This window comes from Anoplopoma fimbria, chromosome 3, assembly GCF_027596085.1.
Source record: "Anoplopoma fimbria isolate UVic2021 breed Golden Eagle Sablefish chromosome 3, Afim_UVic_2022, whole genome shotgun sequence".
In the NCBI taxonomy this organism is placed as follows: Eukaryota; Metazoa; Chordata; class Actinopteri; order Perciformes; family Anoplopomatidae; genus Anoplopoma; species Anoplopoma fimbria.
The window spans coordinates 19,525,427-19,548,493 of record NC_072451.1 but is presented as its reverse complement, the minus strand read 5'-3'; the positions used below and the strand labels follow the sequence as shown (position 1 = coordinate 19,548,493).

At 40.9% G+C, this 23,067-nt stretch overlaps 1 protein-coding gene across 1 annotated transcript in view; it reads right to left on the bottom strand.

Moving 5' to 3' along the window:
* The window catches only part of epb41l3b (erythrocyte membrane protein band 4.1-like 3b), a 49,767-nt gene that overhangs the window by 12,009 nt on the left and 14,691 nt on the right, over positions 1-23,067 (bottom strand). The window contains exons 2-16 of the mRNA XM_054596866.1: positions 18,457-18,635; positions 15,451-15,594; positions 10,227-10,331; positions 9,997-10,039; positions 9,807-9,882; positions 9,355-9,573; positions 8,129-8,216; positions 6,526-6,567; positions 5,759-5,916; positions 5,145-5,246; positions 4,394-4,569; positions 3,661-3,866; positions 2,604-3,188; positions 1,201-1,254; positions 7-42 (exon numbers count right to left, since the gene is read on the bottom strand). Of these exons, the coding sequence (XP_054452841.1) occupies positions 7-42; positions 1,201-1,254; positions 2,604-3,188; positions 3,661-3,866; positions 4,394-4,569; positions 5,145-5,246; positions 5,759-5,916; positions 6,526-6,567; positions 8,129-8,216; positions 9,355-9,573; positions 9,807-9,882; positions 9,997-10,039; positions 10,227-10,331; positions 15,451-15,594; positions 18,457-18,624 (2,202 nt within the window). The 5' untranslated portion in view covers positions 18,625-18,635. The remainder of the gene's footprint in view (positions 1-6; positions 43-1,200; positions 1,255-2,603; positions 3,189-3,660; positions 3,867-4,393; positions 4,570-5,144; positions 5,247-5,758; positions 5,917-6,525; positions 6,568-8,128; positions 8,217-9,354; positions 9,574-9,806; positions 9,883-9,996; positions 10,040-10,226; positions 10,332-15,450; positions 15,595-18,456; positions 18,636-23,067) is intronic.

Sequence of the window (23,067 nt, the reverse complement as noted above, 5' to 3'; positions counted from 1 at the left end):
GTGTACCTGAGTCCGCATCTCAGAGTCGTCATCTGCATCCGACTGACAGCAAGAAAAGAGTGGAGGACAGAGAGTGTGAGACAAGGAGGAAAGGGGTCATTAGAACAAGGAGAAATGCATTCGGTTGAATCAGGTGAGGGGAAAGAGAAAGTGAACAAAAAGGAGCGGCAAGCGGAAAGATACGAGAGGGTAACGATGGCGGTTGAATTTCAAAAGAAAAGAATATTGTGACAGAAATTGAGCATTCGCTAAACCCCTCCTCCAAACAGCATTTGTCCAATCATAGCCTTAGTGACCGTAACTAGGCAGGCCTGTCAAGCTTCAATTTTCTCTACAGGTTGAAGTGGTGTGCACAGTATTGAATAAAAAGCCAAAAGCAGAAGTGTAATGAATGGATTAAACAGTGCGTTTCTTTGCTCCAACATATGCTGCAACCGCTAGCATGTGCAGCTAATAAACTTACCACTGACATTGGAAGAGCAGACCAGTAAGTGAACTATATATACAATAATAAAAACAACTAATATGCCATGTTATATTTATTTTTTTACTGCGTGGAAGCCAGTCCTTGTTGCTATCAGGGGATGTTGAGAAATGTTATTTGGGGAGGTTTACTTCACGTTACCAGAGATATTGTTGGGTTTGACAAACCATCCTCAGTATCAACCTTTAACTTAACCTTTTAAACATACAAACATGTATGTAAGATAAGTGTCTAAACGGGTTAACTTATGTTAGAATTAAATTATTCTGATCTTAGTGTTTTCCTTTACATAATAAGTCTAACTATGCTGTCCTGGGACATGCAGCTTTAGTTTCAGAAAAATGCAGTTAATAATAGTAACATCATACTAAAAGACTAAGACCCCTTTTACAAGATTCTCACCAAAAATTTGAAGCTTGAACGGTGTTGCAATGTTAACTAAAGGGGGCGAGGTTTAGCAATAGAGAGCCTAAGTGAAAGGACCGTCATGACTTTGGCTCTCTATTGTCAGGTAGTCAGTTGAAAAGACAGAATGATATACATAGAAAGTGTGTTAACAATACTTTAAAAAAAGAGAAAAAAAAGGAACATAAGATGCAAACTTCATGCAGAACAAATTCTACTAATTGTTTCTATGGGCATCACATCTATGATTCAGCATTACTTTATTTCCCTTTTCATGCCTTTAATATGACGCCTTTCCTTGATGTACAAACCTCTGTGGCGGTCATCTCTCCATCAAAGGCAAAGTCAGTTTGCTCACTGTCAGTCTGTTTCGCAAACGGACCGAAACCGTTCCGAGTGGCAAGCAAGAAAACAACAAGAACCCAACTTGTAAACTCTTGAAAATACATTTATCGTCAGAGTGTCTTCAGAACCACAAATGGAACAAATGGAAATGCACTGGTTATTTCTGTAAGCTACACATTATCAGACAACACTGCAGATAAGTTTGGGAAAAGAACAACTTAAAGTAAAAAAAAGCAAATGAAAAGCAAGCAAAACAGACTCAGAGGAAGCTGAAACCTTCGGTCAGTCACTTTGACATTTAGGTGTAACATCAAATTTGCTCTGGATTTGGACATGCCTGAATCCTTGTATATAAATATACCTGCGTAAAACCTTTGCTGGGTCTTGGATAGTAAAAAATTGATTTGATGAACAGTAACCTGACTTTCAGGCCCTCCTCCCTCCTCTCCATGCATGTTGACACTGGGGGTGATCTGGATGCATTTAACTGTCAGAGTCTCTCTGCAACACAGCATGTTTTACAGTACACATCTGTGATTCAAAGGGGTGTTGCTTGAACGGAAAAAATACATCCAAGCACTCTACGGTCCGCTGCTTTTAGCCCTTTTCAGCAGTTCAAATTTAAATAATTCATTCTAATTTGTGCTGCTTTGACTCGGATAGCAATGCAGAGAGACAGTGTGGATAGTGTTTCCATGCAGCAGTTGTTGATTTTGTAGCAGTCCCTTTCTACACTGTGATACCATGAATGTGGATGATAACACTGAGATGGGTTAGGCACAAAGCTATGCTTTAGAATATGATATTTAGTAATATTTGAATTAGTAACTAAATGAAGATAGCACAGTTCTTCAAATCATAATTAACTCTAATTAACACGCTCAGTGGAATTGAAATATTTCCACAATGAACTGGTTCACACTGCGCATAACAGTTATTTTATTGTGATTTGTTAGTGATGCTCAATAAAGCTTATGCACAAATGTTGTTAGTGTCTAAGGGGGAGACAAAATTTAGGCTTATGCAGGAAAAAAGATCCCATTATTTGTGTCTAACCCTCTCGTTAAGGTGAAATTAAATGCAAGCCAATCAAATATGAAATGGTGGGACTTGCAGGTTCATCTCTATGTGATGCTGATGAGGATGTAGTCTACAGGATGAGAGTGTGACCGGGCAGAGATGAGGTTCTGAAAGTAGGAGAACTGACAGACACTGGGACAGACACAGTCTCCAGGTCAGCTCTGAACTGGTGGAACATCAGAGCGAAATACAGGACAGGACAATAAGGGTTAACTGTTGTAATGGATTGTCAATCTTAGCCTGAGGCGGGTACTGGGACACACAAACGTACGCACGCACACACACACACCTCCTCTTCCTCTGAACTGTCATGGTCATGGTAGCCCTGGGCTATGGATGCGGTCAGGGAGGCTGCCTTGGGCTCCAGGTAGCAGAGGCACAGCGCCAGGGGGAAAGAGAGGGTGAGGGCATAGGGCACTGAGAAGGAGGTGGAGAGCAGGAAGAAGAAGATGAAGAGGAAGCAGGGGATGAGTGACGGTGACCTAATAGGCAGGAAGTTCTGCGCGCACATGGGGAGGAAGCGCATCTCGGACAGATCGGGAAAGGAGAGGTAGCCGTCCTCGTCCAGCAAGGTGGACAGATCGGGCAGGTGCAGGGAGAAGGAGAAGAGTGTGCCGCCGCGGCTCTTGCCCTGCTCCAGCCGCTGCTTGCGGGCCGAGAGCAGCAGCACCTGCTCGTCCAGCAGGGCGGCCTTGCGGTCGTCGAGGGCTTGCCGGCGGCGGCACCCAGCGGAGCTCTTGGCTGGACTGACTGACGAGGCCCGTTTACGCGTGTTCTCCCTGCGCCTCCGCCGTACTTTAGGTGATGAAACGGGAGATGAGGGGAGTGAGAGCTCGGAGCGGAGGGGGTCGGTTGTGTACATATGGGAGGAGCACTGATGAAGGGAAATGTCAACGGAGGGAGTGTGTAAATGGAGATGTGCGATGGGGAAGGGGGCGAGTACGCATGAGCGGACACACACACGATCATAGTGTGGGGTCAAAGGAAGGACAAGAAAAGAAAAGCTAATTAGTAAAGCGCACACAAGATGAAAAAGAAGCACTTAGGCCTTGTCTGCTGCAGGGGGTTAAAGCTGAAAGCAACTTGGAAATTCTCATCAGCCTTTAAAAAGTCTAATAAAGAAAACAAAAGCAAAATTTAAAAATAAGGATTTAAAAAGACAAAATCGCAGCAGCTTCTAAGAAACAACATCTGTGTCTTTGACAACCTGGTGGCATATTTGTATACGGTCACACATCATCACTCTATTTGAACCAAATACAAAGACAATCAAAGCCTCTAGAAAGTTCCTTTGTCCAAATCAAATGCAGCTCTGACTGAACTAAACCGGTTAGAAAGCAGTTTACCTTTGTGTCATGTCTGAGCGGTGTAGTTGCGGTCAGGTCCTGCGTATCAACACCAGCCATCTGAGCGTCCTCCTGCTCCGCCTTCTCTTCCTCTGCCTTTTTCTCCGTCGTTACCGTGGTGATAATGTCTCCCTTGGTCATGATTTTGGCTGCCCCATCAGCGGCACCGTCCTTCATGAGAGTCTCGTGGTTCTCCATGATGGGTGCTGGAGGACAGGAAGACAAAGCTTGATGTGACGGACTGGAACCAGTGACGTTTTATGGACACCTATGGTCTGTTTGTAATGCCTGGGAAAAGTGTGAGCGGTTGAACAAAGGGTTTGATTTGCTCCTTCCCATTGTTGTCAAATACCCATTGTGGCTTTGTCACTTCATTGCAAAAGTGTCCCAGACATTTTATCTTTTCAGGCTTTCAGGTGCAAAGCACATTTTTCTTCCCTTTTAAAGAAATAAAAAGAGGACCAAAAAACGAATTCAAACTTCTAACAAAACTTCTGTCATTTTTTCCATACACAGAAAGTAGCAGCAGCATCTTTTATAGAGAACAGATTTTCCCACGAGACATGATAAACAACTACATCTAAAATAAGGAACACAAATGAAAAATGTGTGCAGGTGATACAAAGAAACTTAAAAAAAATCCTTTATCAAAATGAACTGGATAAATGAACACCTTGGCCAACGACATTTCCACTTGGGTAGCATTTTATTAAAAACCTCAACTGCTCCTCACCTCCATCCAAGCTGCGGGACATGTTGTAGCGCTTGCTGGTGGAGCGTTCGAAGAGTGGAGCAGGTCTGATGATCATGGAGCTGGCCCTACGGGTCTGAGCCTGCGTTCTGCCGCTGTAGCGAAACTTGGAGCCGAGGCTCATGAACTTCTTTGGTTGAGACTCGGGGGATATGAGCCTGTGGCAAGTTACAAACACTCACATTAATCAAAACAGAAACAGCACTGATTAAGCTGTGCACTGTAAAAACATTAGAACTCCCACTCATTTGAATATTCTCCAGAGGGCCCTCTGGCTCGCTACTCAAAAGAACCCAAGAGACCAATTTTTGCTTAAAGCAGCGCAAAGCAACTTCACATGTTGTCCAAATGGCAACAATTACCAACACTCTGAGCACTGCTTCTATTCCACTACAAAGAAATCATCCTAGATGGTTATCAGTAAACGTATGTTTACAGGACTGGCATGACTGTGACCAATTAACAACACAGGCGGTCAAAGAGTTGGGAAAACAAAGTAGCTTTTGTTGGCGAGTCCAACTCTGGAAAAATATCATCTTTTTGCCGTCAAGGGAAATATTTTTGAATCATTAATTACTGCCAGTGACCATGTACCTGATACCAGAACAGGACAACATAATGACATCTCAGTTAGAGAAATATGAGATTTGCTGATTTATTTTTTATTAATAAGCTACCTGCAGCAGCTTCAAAAGCTCTTTGCTATCACAGTTAAAGGTCCTCTGTTTCTTACCTGAAGAAGGTGTGGTGCTCCACACAGACCTTCCACAGCCTTTTGGCAGCACGATGATTTGGAAGTTTGAAACCAATTGTGCTTTCAAACTGCTCAAACTGCAACAGAGAAAAAACACTGTAGTGAGATTCACTATATACACCACACTAATGCATGTTTCTATGTTAAATGCTTACATGTTATTAGTTGTTAACATCTGCAAAAAAGTTACTGCTTATACAAAGAGCGACCTTGTGTTCAATTATGTTTGCCTCGGATCTCAATATCGCCCCTTTTGATCCATCCAAATCCAATATTTATATCTTCCTACACTAAAACAGCTGTTTATTAAAAATATATGCAGCAACACAGTATTTCCTTTATAAAATATCAGTCAAGTGTAGATAAGTTGGGTCCAGAAAGCGTCCACAAAAGTAAGACAGAAATTAAAAAACTTCCGAAGCAACTTTCAATCAACAGAAGCACTTTAGAAGTTTGTGGCACCTGTAAAATGCTGCCTGAAATAGAGTGTAATTGTGGTTACTGTGTTGCAAAAAGGTTTAGCTATCGAATAAATGCCTTGATTATCCCACATATTATATATTTAACAGTTCTTTTCAATGCTTGTTTTTCTTCTCACCTCGCCGGGCCGGATTTTGATGTAGAAGTTGTTCCTCTTGTAGGAGATCTTCAGGATTTTTGGCCAAGCGAACCGGTTGATTCGCAACCTGTCTCTGTAGATGAGCAGGCCACTTGAACAAACTCCCAACATGATCTCCACGCCCTCAGAGTCCTGAAGCAACACACAACAAGAAATGGAGAAAAAAAACAAAAAAAAGCAAAAAATTAAATATTGCTTCAATGACATTCAAAGGATCCCTGGCAATCTCACAGAAGAAGCCACTGACCACAACATTGTTCTTCCTTCTGTGTTCTACTTAACTCAAGCTTCCATTTACTCTACAGGATATACAGGAGGCCCAGGAGCCAGTGCACAGCAGGGTAAAGTAGAATTCAACAGAGCCAAGTTTGTGATAAAAACAGGGTAAAGCAGGCAGGTGGAGAGTGGAATCAGGCATATGGTACTCTTATCTCCTCTATGCAGGCTGTGGTGACATTATATAAAGACTAATAGAGGGGCAGTGAATGGCTTAAGCAACAATGAAGATTTGGGAAATGGTGTATGAAGCACAAAAATGATGCTCTTCACTGCACAAAGCATGAGATGAGCAGGTGAAACCAATGATGACGTTTTGAGAGGGAAGTGTCGGTCCAAAGCAGGAACAATCAGTCTTATTGGGATGTTGAAATTACAACTTTGTATGAAACCATGCACGAGTAGATACCACACACACACATACACACACACGCGCAGGTAAGCACATGAGATGCAGCCTCTTACCTCTCCCTCACCTGGAGCCAACTCATAGAGACTCCCTACCAACTTTGCATTTAATGAGAGAGGAGAGAAGACAAAATAGGGATGCTGGTCTGATATGTACATATTTTTCTCGTGTATCAACACTGACTCACATATCAAACAGTGAGCATTGATGTCTGCTCAGTTTGATCAAGGCCGCTTCCTCATCTCTGTCATCTCCTCTATTCTGATCTAAATCTGTGAAGGCAATATCCTCTCCATCGCTCCCATCTACACCCATTCTGTCTTTCAAAGCGCTTTTGATAATTGATTCATATCAAGACTGATGACTGTAATTTTCTATTATGACTGCAGCGGTCCTGCAGTTGTAATCCAGCTCTCTCTCTTTACTGCCTGTGTTCTAATGACGTGTTTGATCCCAGCTGGCCGGCGGATTAGAAATGGCAAGAAAATCATTCAAGTCAAGCCGGGGCTCCAGACCCCTCCACCCTTCAGCCCCACCAAATCCACAAAGGCAGCGGTGACATTATGTCAGTCAATCGGCGAAACAGAGGCATGTTAAACTGAGGCGTTACTGTGGCAGCCGGCATGTTTTTGAAGCAGCGGTGTTGTGGAGGCAAGCTTCACTTTTGACTGCGTGAGTGGAATGCGTTAGTCTCCTCTCGCATAAACAGAAACATTTATGTTTAACATATTACTTGCACACTTCTTGAAAGACATATTTCGGATTATTTGAAGTGGGGTTGTTTGAGATACTTGTATAACTTAAAATAGATGGCAGTAAGCACGCCTCCAGTTTGGAGAAACAGACAGGAGTACCAACACAGAAACGAAGGCATTGTACTGATGTGTACGGGGGCAGCTGCAAAACGCATCTAAGACACTTAAAGGAAAGGCTCGCCTAAAAAAAGTCAGTATCAGTATGAGTGTCTGAAAGCCTGATGGGGAACTGAAATGAAAGTGGAACTTAGTCACACTCTCTTCAAGGTCACAACACCCATTTACAAGTTTCACTTTCAGTTCACTTCCCCATCAAAAATATAATAAATATAGCGGACACTGATATTTTTTTTTTTGGGGGTGGCATAAATACATTTTGTTGCTGCCCCGTCCGTCCTCAGCAGAACATTGCTTTGCTCCCATGTTCTCCAAGCTGTGGGTGTTCTGACTATTTTGGGAAATAAACTGATTCACCTCTTTGCCGAGAGTGAGATTGAAAGAAAGGTCTCTTGCAGCAGCTGGTTAGTTTAGCACAAAGACTAGAAACAAAGGGAAACAGCTAGCCTGGCTGTATCCAAAGGTAAAAAAAAAAAACGTTAATTAGTGAGCTTTAGAGGTGTTGGTAGTTGGGTATATTTACAATAACTCTCGGCAAGAAAGTGAACAAGTGTAATTCCACAAATGTTGAACTATTTGTATTTTTACGAACCACTTAAAACAGTTCCCTGGCTAACTTATGAAAGGAAGAAACAACTTCAGATTTATAGCTTATTATCAATGTAGAAAGAAAAAAGAAAACTGGACATCTACAGCTTTGATGAGCAGTCTTCAAATCATAATTCATTTTCACTAGATATTTAGTTTGACTTTTGAGAAACAATAAAGTTTAGTAGTGACTTGTTACCTTAGCGTGGTGGAGGTCCACGCCGAACATGGACAGCTTCTTGGCATTTTCCAGGAAGTGTATCTCTGCTTCGGCTGGGGTCATCCCCCTGATGGAACAGAACAAAACAGAACAGATCAGACAAGGTCAAACAAGAACAGCAGAGACATTTTATGCTCTCTGACCAATGTGAATATGCAACACTAGAGAGATAAAGGAACCAATAAGATCAAAAACAGAGATAATTCAGTTTTATTGCATAAAAGCTTTTGGAAAATGGTTGCTTTTATGGATGCTTTTAAATGAAGTGCAACAGAGTAGCATGAGTGCATCCATTTTTAGCATAGATGGGTCTGTAGAGAAAACATAATCCATGCACCGTCATTGCCTTGCTCCATCCAGTAGTCTGCATAGGACTGCATTAAATTACACACAAAATAATTGTAAGATAGGGACGATGAAGGACTCCAGACTAAGGACAGCCAGCCAAATCCATTAATAGAAAAACATGAATCTAATATCTGGAGACATGCTGCCTTTCAGAGCAGAGTATTATTCCAGGTTGTAATCATTCACTAATGGTTCTCTGATTCAGGGCTTTAAAGGCTTTAAGGGCCCTGAAAACCTATTTATCGAAGTCATGACATGAGAATAAATATTGTCTCAGATTTTGAATACTGTCCACTGGGTGCGGCAGTCTCTACATCTTCTGCAGCCAATAAACTGTAGTTTTTCTGTCAACGATGCGTTTGTTGTTCACATGACACCCCTAGTAGTGGGGTGTTAAACTATTTTCTACTTACTTTGTCAAGATTATTTAATGCTAAAAGAGAAATTATGAAATCCGTATGTATAAGATGTATAACTGTTACATAAAAACAGTTTTCTGATAATATATTGATTTATTTTCCAATCAGAAGAACCCATTAAACTGTATTTACTGCCTGTGTGCAGAATTTCTAATATCATTTCATAAGTATTTCATTTCATGCTTTCCCTCAATCTAAAATTTGTCAGTTAATGCAATTCTGTAAGACATACTGTGAAAAAAAAGTAAAATATAGCTATATATCCATTTCCATATCCATCCCTCGCTCCCTCTTTCTCTCACATATATGATTTTGTTTAATATCGATTATTTTTTCAGAGGCCGCACAGTGCATAACTGATCAGTACAATTTTTAATCGAAAGTTATGCTGGGCAAACTCAGCATAAAAAGAGTTTAGGAAATGATGCCGAGACTAACTTGTAGGTCTTGTGGAGCTCCATGACCTTCTCCTCCAGCTCTTTGGTTTGGTTGGGTGCGAAGCGCAGTTCGCTGATGTAGTCGCTGCCTAATTCCTCGGGGTCGTAGTCTCCCAGTTCAGACTGCACTGTGTAGGAGCCCAGCACCGTGTGGGTGGCAAAGGAGCAGGGCAGACGGCCTGAAACCACGTCATCTCTCAGCTGCAGACACAGGTAGTACCTGAGAGAGGAAGAACCGACAAACAAAACAGTCAAGTTATTTTACATCTGGATTTTTTTATGTAAACTTTCTGAGTTTCTGAGCATTCAAATAAATCAATAACAATGAAGCTCAAAGTCCACTTAAAAGACGGATTGAAGGATGAACAGCGAAACATTTTTAAATATTAAAAAAGTGAATATTCTTCACTAATCACATACTCAAAATCAATTCTAGATTAGCTGCTTACTCACCTTGTGATATCCTCAGTCAGCTGGGAGGGGTCTGGAGGGTAAAACTTGACGTTGAAAGCAAAGTTCCAGGGACCGGCTGAGGAGTAGAAAGAACATTGAATTATCAAAGCAGCATTTTAAAATTGCACAAACCTCGTTTGGCTGTTCAGGACTAAACACTCAAGTGGCTTTATTAGATTACTAGACTTACTCCTGATCTGCTTCTTTAGCTCCTTGGAAGGGTCCAGCCAATTCTGCAAGAGACAACCACAAACAAAAGCATTAGTTATGACAAATTTGTGAGCAAGTGCACTTTTATAGATGGACATTTGAGAAGTTATATTTGACTGTTCCATAACCTTACTCTTATTTTACATTTTTATTGTAAAAGTATCAATTTCATAAAAACTGATAACTGGCACATTATAGATTTGTCTTTACCTTCTGATTCTCTACATCTCTGCATGTGATGCCAAAGTAGTCCTTCTCCAGTAGATTGAGGTGGTCACATATTTTGTCAAAGAGAACTTGGCCCCTAGCTCGTTTCTGTGAGAAAAATAACCAACAAAAAAAAAATATATATAAAACATATTCTACAAAGCGTACACTGTAAGTCATCATCACATCTTTTACGCCTTTAATGAACAAGACAGTATCATTTAAAAATGATTACACCATCATTTTTATGGAATCAGGATGTTTTGATGTATTGCATGAGAAAAATGTTTAATACAATAAACAATAAACCACAACAACAACAACAACATGACATTAAAACACAAAATAAAGTAAAACAAGAAAAAAAATATGTATAAAGAATTCATGTCATTGGATTTATAATCCTGAGATAATGGAACAAAAATAAATCAAACAATTCTTTTTCAGAAAAAAGCAATATGAAATCAAACCTTAAATAATTTAAAAACAGCATGATGATGCAGCACATTTCACAGCTGCATCACAGAGCCTCTCCTGCGGGAGTTAACCCTCAAAAGTATTGCAGCAACGTTTGACTAACTGGGCCACTATGGATTGATTCCTTCTATAAAAAAGCATGATAGTATAAATACACCTTCAAATTCCTAAGCTGAAGGTGTACACCAGCACTGTGAACACTTAAAGCCAATCAATTGTCCGTCTCTAGCTTGAGTGCCGGATGTTGATGGCTGGAGCGCTGTTGTCTCCCCCGCTGGAGGCGGTTGGACTTCACAGAGTCGTTTGGCCGCCTCACATGAGATATTTTAAGGCCTGAGTTTCCACAACACAGACGCCTCCTTCCTGCACAAAGCTAAAGCCAGCTCCCCACGTCTGGATTTATTAAAAACCACTGCCGCAGCTTATTCTGGCAGCAGGTTTCATAACACACCTTCTGTCACATTGACATGTAGCCCCTGACATGAGGGTCCAGATGGAAATAAACACGCATATCCTGCTGGTATGTAGATGTAATCCACAACACATATGGTAAATGTAAACCACCATCCACCCACACTCTTTCATCACTCGAAGCGTGCACTCGTCCTTTTTATGATGAGAACTCTGTAGTGTCTCTGCATGATTTTTAACAGAGCCGTAAAGCCGCTGGTGGCAGAGAGTTAATCCCACCAGAACATCTGAGAGAATTAGCAGAGTCGTGACAGACTGTTGCCGCCCTGCTGTGACAGTGGCTTCTCAACGCAACACTTGGCTTTACTGACAGAACCTCCAGACACACACAAAGACAAAAAAGGTTGTGATCTGCAAACCTCTGTTTAGACAAACAGTTGTTTACAGACTGACCATGACAAACAGCAGATCTGTTAGGAGTGCAGCAGATGCAGCAAACTGATCTGGCTTTATTTCTGTCTTCCGGAGGGTTGTTCAAGAGAATGAGATCAGAAGGAAATTTGATCTCAAATTAGAAAAGAAACAATCTTGATCGAATTCAAGATTCAATTTAAAGAGCAAACATCAGCAGTAGCTGCAGTGAGTCTGGAGATTCACAAGGACTATATGAACTTGCATCACCAAACCATGAATTAAAAGTAGGACTGAAACTAACGATTATTTTCATTATCCATTTAACTGTAGACTAATTTTAAATAAATAGTGAAAAATGCCTTTAACATTTTCCCAGAGTCCTCGTTGAGTTCGAATATCTTGTTTTTCCAACCAACAGTCCAAACCTCAAAGATATTCAGTTTACAATCACATAAAAAACAACAAATGCCAGCTAATCTTCACATTGGAGAAGCTGCACCCAGAAGGTGTTCTGCAGATTAATTTAATAGTAGTCTATCTATCGGCTATTCAATAATCCACTAATTGTTAGAGCCCTAATTTAAAGACTTATTTTAGCATGCATCGTCCTGTACTTTAGAGGTAGGATAGAGACGTGCATTTAAGCTGGAGTGATTTTAAAAAATATGCCTGGGATTTATAACAACAACACAGTGGAGGGGGATACAAATCCCACATCTCACTGAGACATTACACCCTCTGAAGTGAGGTAGGGGAGGTTCAGAAGTTCTGTGTCACAGAAGATGATAGGAAACGATTAGTGCAGACTTCTTTTCCGACAGGAAATTTAAATTGAGTTGAGCTGGGAAAACTACAAGGTCAGGGGGATAAAAGTGTCAAATCCTGACATTCTGGAGCGGTTTCAAATAGGATTGGGAGGAGGAAGAGGACTCCCTGGCAATTATCCGAGAATCCTCTGACCTCAATTGTATCGCGGTGTCAAACACCATAAGCTGACCTATCTTACGTCTGCTGCGTTTCACCCTCTGCTGTTAGGACTCTGTCGTGCAACTGAATCTTCGGGAAAGCACTGTGACTCTTCATGATTGTGCCTGACTGGTTGCTATGACAACACATCTGGTAAGCAAGCAAGTAATAAGCCGTTTACTTGATTGTTACTTTCAGTCCCGGTCTTAGTGTGACCAGCTCTCCAGAGGGTGCTGCGAAACCGATGGTACAAAGGCTTGCTCGAGTGTCATTAGCAGGCCTGCTTTTATTCACTCCTTCTATCATGTAATTATTTTTCTATTATATTGCAATCCAAAGGAGGGCCCGCACATTAGAATCACAACTCCCTTTAATTTTATTTGGCTAAATATAACAATATGACCAGGATATAGAGTTTTTTGAGTTTTACTCATTTGGGACTAAAAGCTTTTGCTGCATTTATCTTTTATTTTCACTCACACACTCTCACACACACACACACACACACACACACAACACACACACACACACACACACACACACACACACACACACACACACACACACACACACACACACACACACACACACACACACACACACACACACAAAAGTCCCCGACCTTTATGGAAATACAGTACACAAATGTATTCAGTTCCCCTTTAAAAAAACCTGTCAATTAATTTTGGAACGAAAGCAGGTTTCGATATAGTGACGTCCATTAATCTTCTTTTATTTTACATTCAATTAAAGGATAATGACTTAAAGCATATGTATTCAAGTGCATATGAAATAATATTAATTTGTGAAATCTGAAGATGCAGCTATTTCACTTGTTTTAGAGCACGAGTGCACCTTCCTGAACAAATGCATCTAAACTATCAGCACTGCAGAAACCCTTTCTGCTACTGTCTCAAGGGCAATAAGTCCAGACTGACCCCGGTTTCCTGAACCCTGTCCTTAGGAACCCTTCCTGTGCCACAGTGGGACATCAGTAATCATGCCAACACACAGACTCAATGACACTGATTCCCTCCAACAAATGCTCTCATTTCACAGTCTGAACCCCTTACCACCAACACAAGAACAGTCAGCTAATCCCTCTATCTGAAACCCCTGGTGGGGAGGAATCTGCTCCAAAGGAGATTTGAGGAGGAGCGTCTGGTACTCCCTGTTCAGCCTGCACACATTTTGAGACTATACAAAGTTTAAAGTCTTAAACACTTTGAGAAAAAGGCTAAACTTGTTATTGTGAAGGATAGAAATATGTAAAAGTTAAATGTCAAATAAGTTCACTATTCAGATTTATTCCTGAATTCATAATGGTCTAAAGAAAGAATGGCTGTTTGAAGGCAGAAAGAAGCTATTATGTTGTCGACATCTGACACTCACATTTACAACAAAAATACTTTTTCCTTGACGGCCTCTATTTGTATGAGCGTGGTTGCTTCTGAACACTGGATATTTAAATCTATAGACAATCAGAGTAATTGTTCCAATCAAGGCTACATTGTGCTGCTTTGGAGAAAAAAAGTAGCCTTACAAAGCAATTTGAGACAATTCAAACACGTATGTACAGTGAAATCCACCAAAACCACGGCTTTATCCTGGTTGCCAGACTCTAGAGATATAACCATCTTAGTCAATTCAATTTAAAAACATTTGACTTTTGATATCTTTCTTTTGCTGCAATGGCCAGGGAATAAAAACATAAATCCATTCAACACCTCACCCTCCTCTCATGTTCTGACCCATAATGATTAACAACCAACTCATGCTCTATTTCTTCTCCCCACAAAACATCCCATTTCCATATTTATTTTTTCCACATTATGATAAAAGCCACGCTGCTGTGGTGGCCGCGTTGCAAGCTTCACATTTACAACACAAAGACACGTGTTTTTCCACTGAATGTTGCCTCTCCTTTTCTCATAGGGTTTATTTCTGGATAGCGGAGGAGCTTTGAAGTAAGAACCAAACATTGAGGAACCGTTATATGAATTATTTTCTCTCTCTCAGGACTACGTAGAGAAGCTTTGGAGGGAAGACAAATTCCACAAAGCAGTTTTACACAATGCAAATGTAAATGTGTAGTGAAATCCAATAAATCCTTATTTCTGAGAAGGGCTGTCAAAAGAGCAGTTAAAGGTGCAGCAGGAGGCAGACAGTGTTAGCTGTTCAGCTCCTTATGACAATGTCTGAACACTATTGAACACTATTTTGTTTAAACAGATTAATGCAGTTATCAAAGTTGCGTCCGTCTGTCAACCATAACTTTAATGTTTTGAAATCCAGGCTTAAAATGGTGCCACGTGTTGTTTGTTTCTTTAAATAAATATAACTTTTCCATGAACCCTGTTCCACCCGTTTGGCAAGTAAGGTTCGGATGGTTTTGCTTTTGCATACACAGAGCCTAGTAAATAACTGAATATGCCTTCAGGCTCAAGATTAAGGAAGCTAAAAATTTGAAAAGTGAAAACTGAAAGTAGTTGCAAACTTAGAAAATTGTTTTATCCTGAAATGAAAGATGTAAATTTTGCTTCAGCTAGACGCCTTTTATGCATTAAATCGGTTACACTACTCCTTCCCATTTTACATACGTTATCATTATAGTCCCTGTTAAATAGACTGCACTTGCTTAAGGACACTTCTATATGTGGACAGGAGGAGCTGGGGATCGGATCACAACCCTACAGTTAATGGAGGAATAGTACCTTGAGACAAAATTGATGAAAAGGACAAAAAACCTGAAAAGACCGTTCAGTTATTATACTGACACAAATATCAGTAGTGCTGCTGCATTGCTGCAAGAAACTTCACAAGGCCAAGTGATACAACAGCCGCAGAAGATCTGAAGTGAAAAGTGCTTGTATAATCACTTTATACAGAAAATAATACTGCTCTTTTCCCCTTTAAGCTCTTATTACCCTCTAACAAAAAGTTCCCCGCTTCCTCTCACCTCCACATTGATGGTGAAGTCGGAGCCATCCAGCAGGGTGACTTTACACTCCATGATCTTCGTCTTCTTCACTCCTTTCAAAGGAGACCTGGAGAGACGACTGGTGGATGACCTGTGGGATACCTGGTCCCCCTCCTCCTGCTCCTGAAAGGAAGAAAACAAGTTGTTTAACAGTAATAAGTTGAATGCTGAATTACAGTTTTCCATGTTTCTCCACTGGATTTTTTTCTCTGTTGTCTTTGTTAAACGTGGTAAAGCATTGAGACGTTTCTCATTGTATTAACGGCATTCTGATTTTAGGTTTAAAGAGTGTTCAGAGACGAAAAAGACCTTCTGCGCACCATTACCTTACCCAACTGCCTCCAACTGCCCTTGATGTCAGTTACTTAATGTAGTTGTCTTTGACAAACCCACCGGTTCTGTCACATGTCCAAAACCTAAATTTGGAGACTGGGACCCTGTGTAAATCTAATCGGGTCCCACTGAGAAGAGCTAGAGGTGTGCTGCCATTTTGTCTTAAATAGAGAAAATCCAATTTTCCACTTCACTGAAAACAAAGCCCTTGCTGACTGGCTTCATGCTGGAACAGAGGCCTTTGGCTTTGAGACATTTTTCATTCATACCTTCACACAAAGTGGATTTAATGCCCCGTTTCATTTAGATATTGAAAATTTCTTATCTTGTTCTACAGGCTGTATCCCTCTAAGGTAGCTCATGTAGACCCCTTTAGATGTAGTGCTTAACCATGAAAGAACTTGAGGATTAAATGACAGTCTACATTTAGAATTTAGATTGATTTTGTTAGAATTAACAAGAACAACCAAATTATGTATAAAAAATGGATTCTAAGTGACCGACACAGTATGAATGAAGTATGGCCTCAGTTTCCAGTTTTACGACTGAGATTTTAAATATGTGAACCCTGCTGGACCAGAGAAATATCTCAGCCTCAGCATGTGTCTCACAGGAAACACAGACACTGTTGTGTCAGCGTGCTGTGATTTCTCTCAGCCTTGTTCCTACCAGTTCACACAGCTCTGACAATGGCAGAGCATCATCCATCATCCGCTGTGGGACACCATGAGGGCTGTTTGACGTAGATACTGGTACAGCTCCACTTAATAGGTTATAACTTTAGTGACGCAAGGCGGTAAATTATTCAAGTTAAAAAAGAATGCAAGACATGAATGTAAATTTGATGTGGCTATATCCGAGACTGATTGGCAGGTCACTGGTCATGGTCGAGTAAGCTGAAAATCGGTTGATTGATTGGTGCATCTCGAATGATAATTATACATTATATATATATATATATATATATATATATATGTTTTTGCTACATTGCTCATCCAGGACATAATGAATCTATCCATCACCTCACTCTGTCTCTGCTGCTCTCTCATTACAGTCCATTATGATTTGTGTGTCAGCTCATGCTCTATTTCTTCTCCTCATCAAACACATCAAACATTTCCATACTTCAGTTTTTCCACATCATGATAAAAGCCACACTGCTAGGTCAGTGGGGTTGTGAGCCTGAGCGTTCTCAAATTGCATTTACATACTCAAACACGCAGCAGATCCCAAGAAAGGCAAACCATCTCAAAACCAACTCAGATTTTTACTGCCTGTCCACATCTGGCTGTGGTGACTTTGGACTCCCTAACATTGGCTGATTGTAAATGACGGAATCTATAAGTTTAAGCTTAATACAGTGTTTGTCTTTTTCTAAATTCTCAGATAAGATCACCAGCTACAAGCTTTAAGAATAAGCAGGAATCTGCTTCATGTCTGAGACAGTCCAACTGCAGTTTAAAAGCACTGGAAATTCAATCTGCAGAGGGATTAGATAATAGATTGTTTGGGCTAAGCACTTCAGTTTTTAGATAACATCGGTGCCTACTTGGGCTTCATGGGGCCCTCAGACATTAAATGCAGCAGCCTTCACTCTTCTTCATAACAGAGATCACGGTTTAAAAAAAAGAAACAGAAATGGAGGTATTTCACTTATCCATGAACCTAATGCTGCCCCGCCCATTTCTCCATCTCCTGTTTTAAATGCAATTGTTATTTGGGAACCTTCTGTAGCTACAATCCAGCGATCGGATGGTTTAACATAGATGTATGCATCCATCAGCCATCAGTGACTGGGAGGAAGACTTATGAAAATGACCTGAAATCACATCAGAGCACATTTTTTATTACTTTAGTGTCTCCTGGAGTAGATGGCTCCGATATGTGGACCCACAAAAGTACCAAAGCACATCAGTACCGGGGTCAGTCAGACTGCATACTCACTGCCAGGAGGGTAGAAGAGGTCCGTACAGAAATCTTTAAGTAATCATTTGTCTAGAGAGCGAATTAAACCAACATGTCTTTTCTGTCTGTTAGCTGTCGCCAAAATGGTGGTTCTTGATTTAATTTGTTATTTTTTAAAACCCCCATGGTTAAACATGCAGTGTGTCTACACAAATATTGACAATACATTCTCTGCCATTGTTGTAGTTTAAATCAGAGTTCATTTCATTGTTGTCTGAAGATCTTGAACCATGAACCGCTAAAAGCTTTGGGGTTGCACTTCAGTAGGTCGGTCTACTCATTCTTATCACGGCTGTGTGAAGTGAATCAGTAAAATCAGCTGACTGGGAATTAGAACATTTTTGAATACGCGTTTCCCCCCATTTTCCAAAATGAAAGCACAGAGCACTGACTGGAAAACAAGTTCACTTGTCAACAGATGCATCTGTTGCATGGCTATAAACGCCACTGAGAACAGTGAGTTCATGTCGTCATTTTTTATTTTGTTCATTTACATTTTTCACACAAAGACACAATTCATTAAGGAGTGGGATGAATGGCATGAATGTTTTCTCAAATTCAAGCTAATCTGGAGGGATACTAACGGTGTTTACACCATAAAACAACACTATGTTTTGAGGTGAATGATTATCGCTACACTACAGCTGTCACTGACTGTGGGGTGACTGTAATTATGAAGAGGCTGACCTGTTCTGTCCTGGCCGGGGTGCTGTGTCCGGCGGCGGCGGGAAGCTGCTCCGGCTGGTTCTGAGGCGAGGCGGGTTCGGCGGCGGCTGCTGCTGCTTTAGCTTTCTCCGTCTCCTTGTTCTCCTGCGACTGCTTGGCCTCCGAGTCTGCTCCTGATTCAGTTGTCATGGTAGATCACGCTGGAGTGGGGGGGAGAGAGGAGGGTAAATAGGACAACTACATGAGTCAGATGACTAGTTATGAATTTATCTACTGTCGCTTTTGAGCACTGTGTAACGATGAGCTTCTCTCTGATGCAAATGCAGAGAAGTGGATATTGTTTGACAGCAGAATGAAAAGTGAAATAAATGTAAGTGGCTTTTGGTGCACTCAAGTCTCGTTCTCAACAATCTCAAAGGCTGATAATGGAAAGTGCATAGACTGTTGGTACACTGACATCCACAGTTTCTACAATATACTCAGCGTTTCCCTTGAGGTTAACTGCTTTGGGAGGGGAGGAGGGGGCTGATGGGCCACTGGGGGGGGGGGGGGGGGGGGGTGTTGTTGTTCCAACTTGAGGGGGTGTCCTTTTCCTATTCTGGAACTAATTTTGAGTTATTCCAGCTCCAAGTGAATGCAGTGTTTAAGTCACACTTCTCGACAGAACACCACGGTTTAATTCAGTATGCATGCACGCTTGTGCAGCATTCTCAGCATTGCTGAAGCGGAGCAGCCGATACTGGTAGCGAGAATGCAGAGTGTTTGAATGCCAAACGGACTGCCCACAGTCTCCACTCGGTGAAATACAGGGATAAAAAAAGAGCGAGGAGGGAAACTAGATTGAGAATAATAATAAATAGTTATTTATTTTTCTTTCTTTCTTTCTTTCTTTCTTTCTTTCTTTCTTTCTTTCTTTCTTTCTTTCTTTCTTTCTTTCTTGTATGTCTCACACACATAACTGGCTCAAAACACTCTCACATGGACTGCAACTAAAGGTTGTTGTCATTATTGGTTTTCTCTATTAATTGTTAAGTCTGTAAAATGTCAGAAAATGGTAAAACGTTTACATGTATTTCCCCCAATGCAAGCTTAGGTCTTGTTTTGTCCAAAACCCCAAAAAGATATTCAGTTTACAAATGGTATAAAACAGAGAAAAGCAGCGCACTGGAGAAACAGCAGCAAGAGAATAGTCAGCATTTTTGACCTAAACCATAAGTAAATGCTTAGTCTGTTAATGGACTAACATATTGTATACTTAAGGTTTTGGCTCCAAAACAATCAATTAAGCAAAAAAATTGTAATCCTTAATTAAAATAATATGTCCATTGGGGACTTGTATTACACTGGCGGAAAGCCTGCAAACAAGCATCCAAAGTATATGAACTGCAGCAGTAGTACACGTCTTTCATAGCATGACCTTCCCTCTGTGAATAACACATACCAGCGACAGATGCCGTCCCAAGGGCCTAAAACTGTGTAACGAGAGGAAACATCTAATAGCCAGTTTTGCCAAACGAAGATGACAGATGGGACGGATTGCACTGGGGGCCCCTCTGCTAACCGTACGCACAGACTCTGACATTGGGATGAGGGGGTTTGGAGGGCGTGTTGGCGGGACAGCACACTGGGCCTCTGCTGCAGGGACTCTGTAGTATGGATGCCTGTCATTCTACTGTCGGCCGGCTCCTCCTGGAGCTCTATTTATAGGGCTGTGTTTACTCCAGGAGGATTCAGGGGAGGTTCTCTAACGTCCAGCCGGGGACAGCCTCTGGATCAACAAAAGTAACTCTGTGGGCTGAGGTGATCCCCAAAACGACGGCCGTGTTGAATGTAAAACTAGGACAACAACAGTGGGGAACTATGGCTATAAAGACAAAGCAAAATAAAAAATGATATCACTAAGTATTGATTGTTTTGAAACAGCACAAGCAAGAATTCGCTTTATGGGATGAAAATATTTTACAATAAGAAACCCATGTCGGTCTTCAAAAATTCTTTAAAGCTTTTTCAAGGACTAAATTCGGACCACATGCCTAACTCCTGCTGTGAACAGGACTGGCAGGCACATAACTGGATTTATTAACAGCTGGAGTCCATACCCTCATCATGCCTCCGTGTTGTTTTGTTCAACTTACATCGAAGACATGAATTGCTTTGAAATACTTTGAGCGTAACTGAAAGGAATGTTTTGGTTTTTTGTCTCCTTTAAAGCGCCATAGGTGTGATTATTAGCGTGTAGACTAAAACAGGCAAGAACGACATCTTGATTCAATATCATTTGGTATTAATGCTTATTATAATGCAGAATGATAAACTTCTTAAGTAGGAAATTGTGTTTTTTGAAAGCCACAGGGTAATTCATATTTGCAAATGAACAGTGGGTTTGAATTCCTATGGAATAACTTAAAATTGGAATACAATATAAAGCCAAATAAACATTTGCCAAAAAACAAAAAAACTTTAGCAGAGAGAGTGGTTGGTGTTTAAATGGATCAGAACAGACCTCAAAACAGCATTAAATCTGGACTTGGACACGTTATTTCTGCACTTGCTTTCATAGAACTCAGGAACATCAAGGGTCACTGAGCGCAACACGCTGATCAAACTATTACTAATGTTTAAACTTCAAGTGCCATAAAAAGGCTGTAAAGATGGCCGAATGTAGATTACAGGCCCGAGTAGTGGAAATGTGAATGAAGCGATGAAGTCACAAGATCCAAATTCCAACACCACTAAGGCAAATTCAAATTTGGTCCTTTTTAAAACCGCTCTGCTACTTTGTTGTGTCATGTGTGGCAGAGTTGAGGAGTGGCTCAGTAATCAGTGACGGCTGCACAGCTAACCTTTGCATCTCTTAAGCCCAATATGAAACAGGAACTATAGTAGGAGGGGAGGAAAGGAACATCTTAGCACCATAGAAATGGAGGAAGAATACGTTCAGTCACTGGTGACAGGCACTCTTCACAGGGCCACACAACAGTCCAAACAGTCGCCTTGTGTGTGGCCCTCACCACTGGCACATACATTACGCATTCAGAAAGCTGAATCCACAACTCATTTAGTGTCCTGGATCAATGTTGGTATAAAGGAGCGGCTGATTATTGTACCAATCATAATGACTTAGATAATTAGCTTTAAAAGACTTAGTCTCAAGCTAAGTCTGTCAGACTTTCTAATTAATAAACATGTGCTTTGCTGCTCTATTTCTGAATAATCTTGCATAACAGAGATTCAACATCTCAGGTCATTAAAGCTTTAACATTTGCTGTCAGAAACAGCTGGTGTTTGGTAAATTGGTTTTTTTTACAGCAAAAATCCTCAGGCGCACAAGAAGTAGGAATGGATTATTTGAATCCATTTATGAAATCCGAATAATTCCAAATATATTATAGGGTTTACCTTTCAACATTTTCAAGGAAACAAAACTCAAAGATGTCTAATCACCTTTTGTTGTCTGAGAAGTTAAAAACAGCCTAATTAATATTCACAACTTTTTACCTACAACCCTAAAAAATGACTGGCTTACACATATTCTACAGACTTAACAGAACATTTTTCATTGGTAAAGATCGCCACAAAAATCACACTATAAAGATTATAATTTCTCATTTTAAATGAAAATGAGAAAAATGATGTAAAAAGGATCAACACTAGAAGGAAGTAATTCATACGTTTTTTTGCATGAGTAGATATAATGAATTAACAAAAGAGGAACTGGGATTTACAGTGAAAGCCACGTTGATGGAAAAAAGAAAAAGAATGCACTTAGTGCTAAAAATGTCATCAAATGAATCTCATATCACCACATTAAACACAGCTTTTCACTCAACTGTCACCTGATGGAAAGCACACATTTTTCTGAGTTGTACTTGCAGAAACAAACAACGAGACAAGGAGAATCCATCTATCTACTGGTCTTCTTTCAGGAACAAACTTTCCTCAGAAGAACAATTACATCATTAGTACTACACGCCCATTTCTTCTTCACAATATAAATCAAAGTAACCCACAGTTAATCAGACCCGCTATGTGCAACCAGTTTAATCAGAAATCAAATAACATCCAGACAGACTGGTAAGACAACCCATTGCAGTGGATAATCATGCCATGCTTAAAAGCTAAGCAGAGGTTTATCAATATGTAGCTACATTATATAAATGACCACTGACACTAAATACTATGGTGCTGCCCCATGCATGCAAACGTCCATTTTAAAAAGGTCCATTTGTGATTGTAAGGCATACTGTTGGAAAGTGGCCTGTACGCACACGCACACACACACACACACACACACACACACACACACACACACACACACGCACACACACACGAACGAGGGATTGCCATCTGTGCTGAGTGCCATTAGCCAGAGTAAACCACAGCTGGGCCCATCCCTGCCACCCCTGCCCCCACACCCAGAACCCCCGGGGAGCTAATGGAGGTTACACGAGTGGGAATGGTTGGCGTTTTTTGACACGTCCAGGCCCAACCCGAATGGGTCTGCAGTTTATGATGAGACCCCTCTACATGGCTGCAGGGCTGACAGCTGTCACACACTTACTCTCACACACACACACAAATGAGCGACTGTAATAGGATACCATGTAGCTGGTATGGCCACTCAAGTGAGAG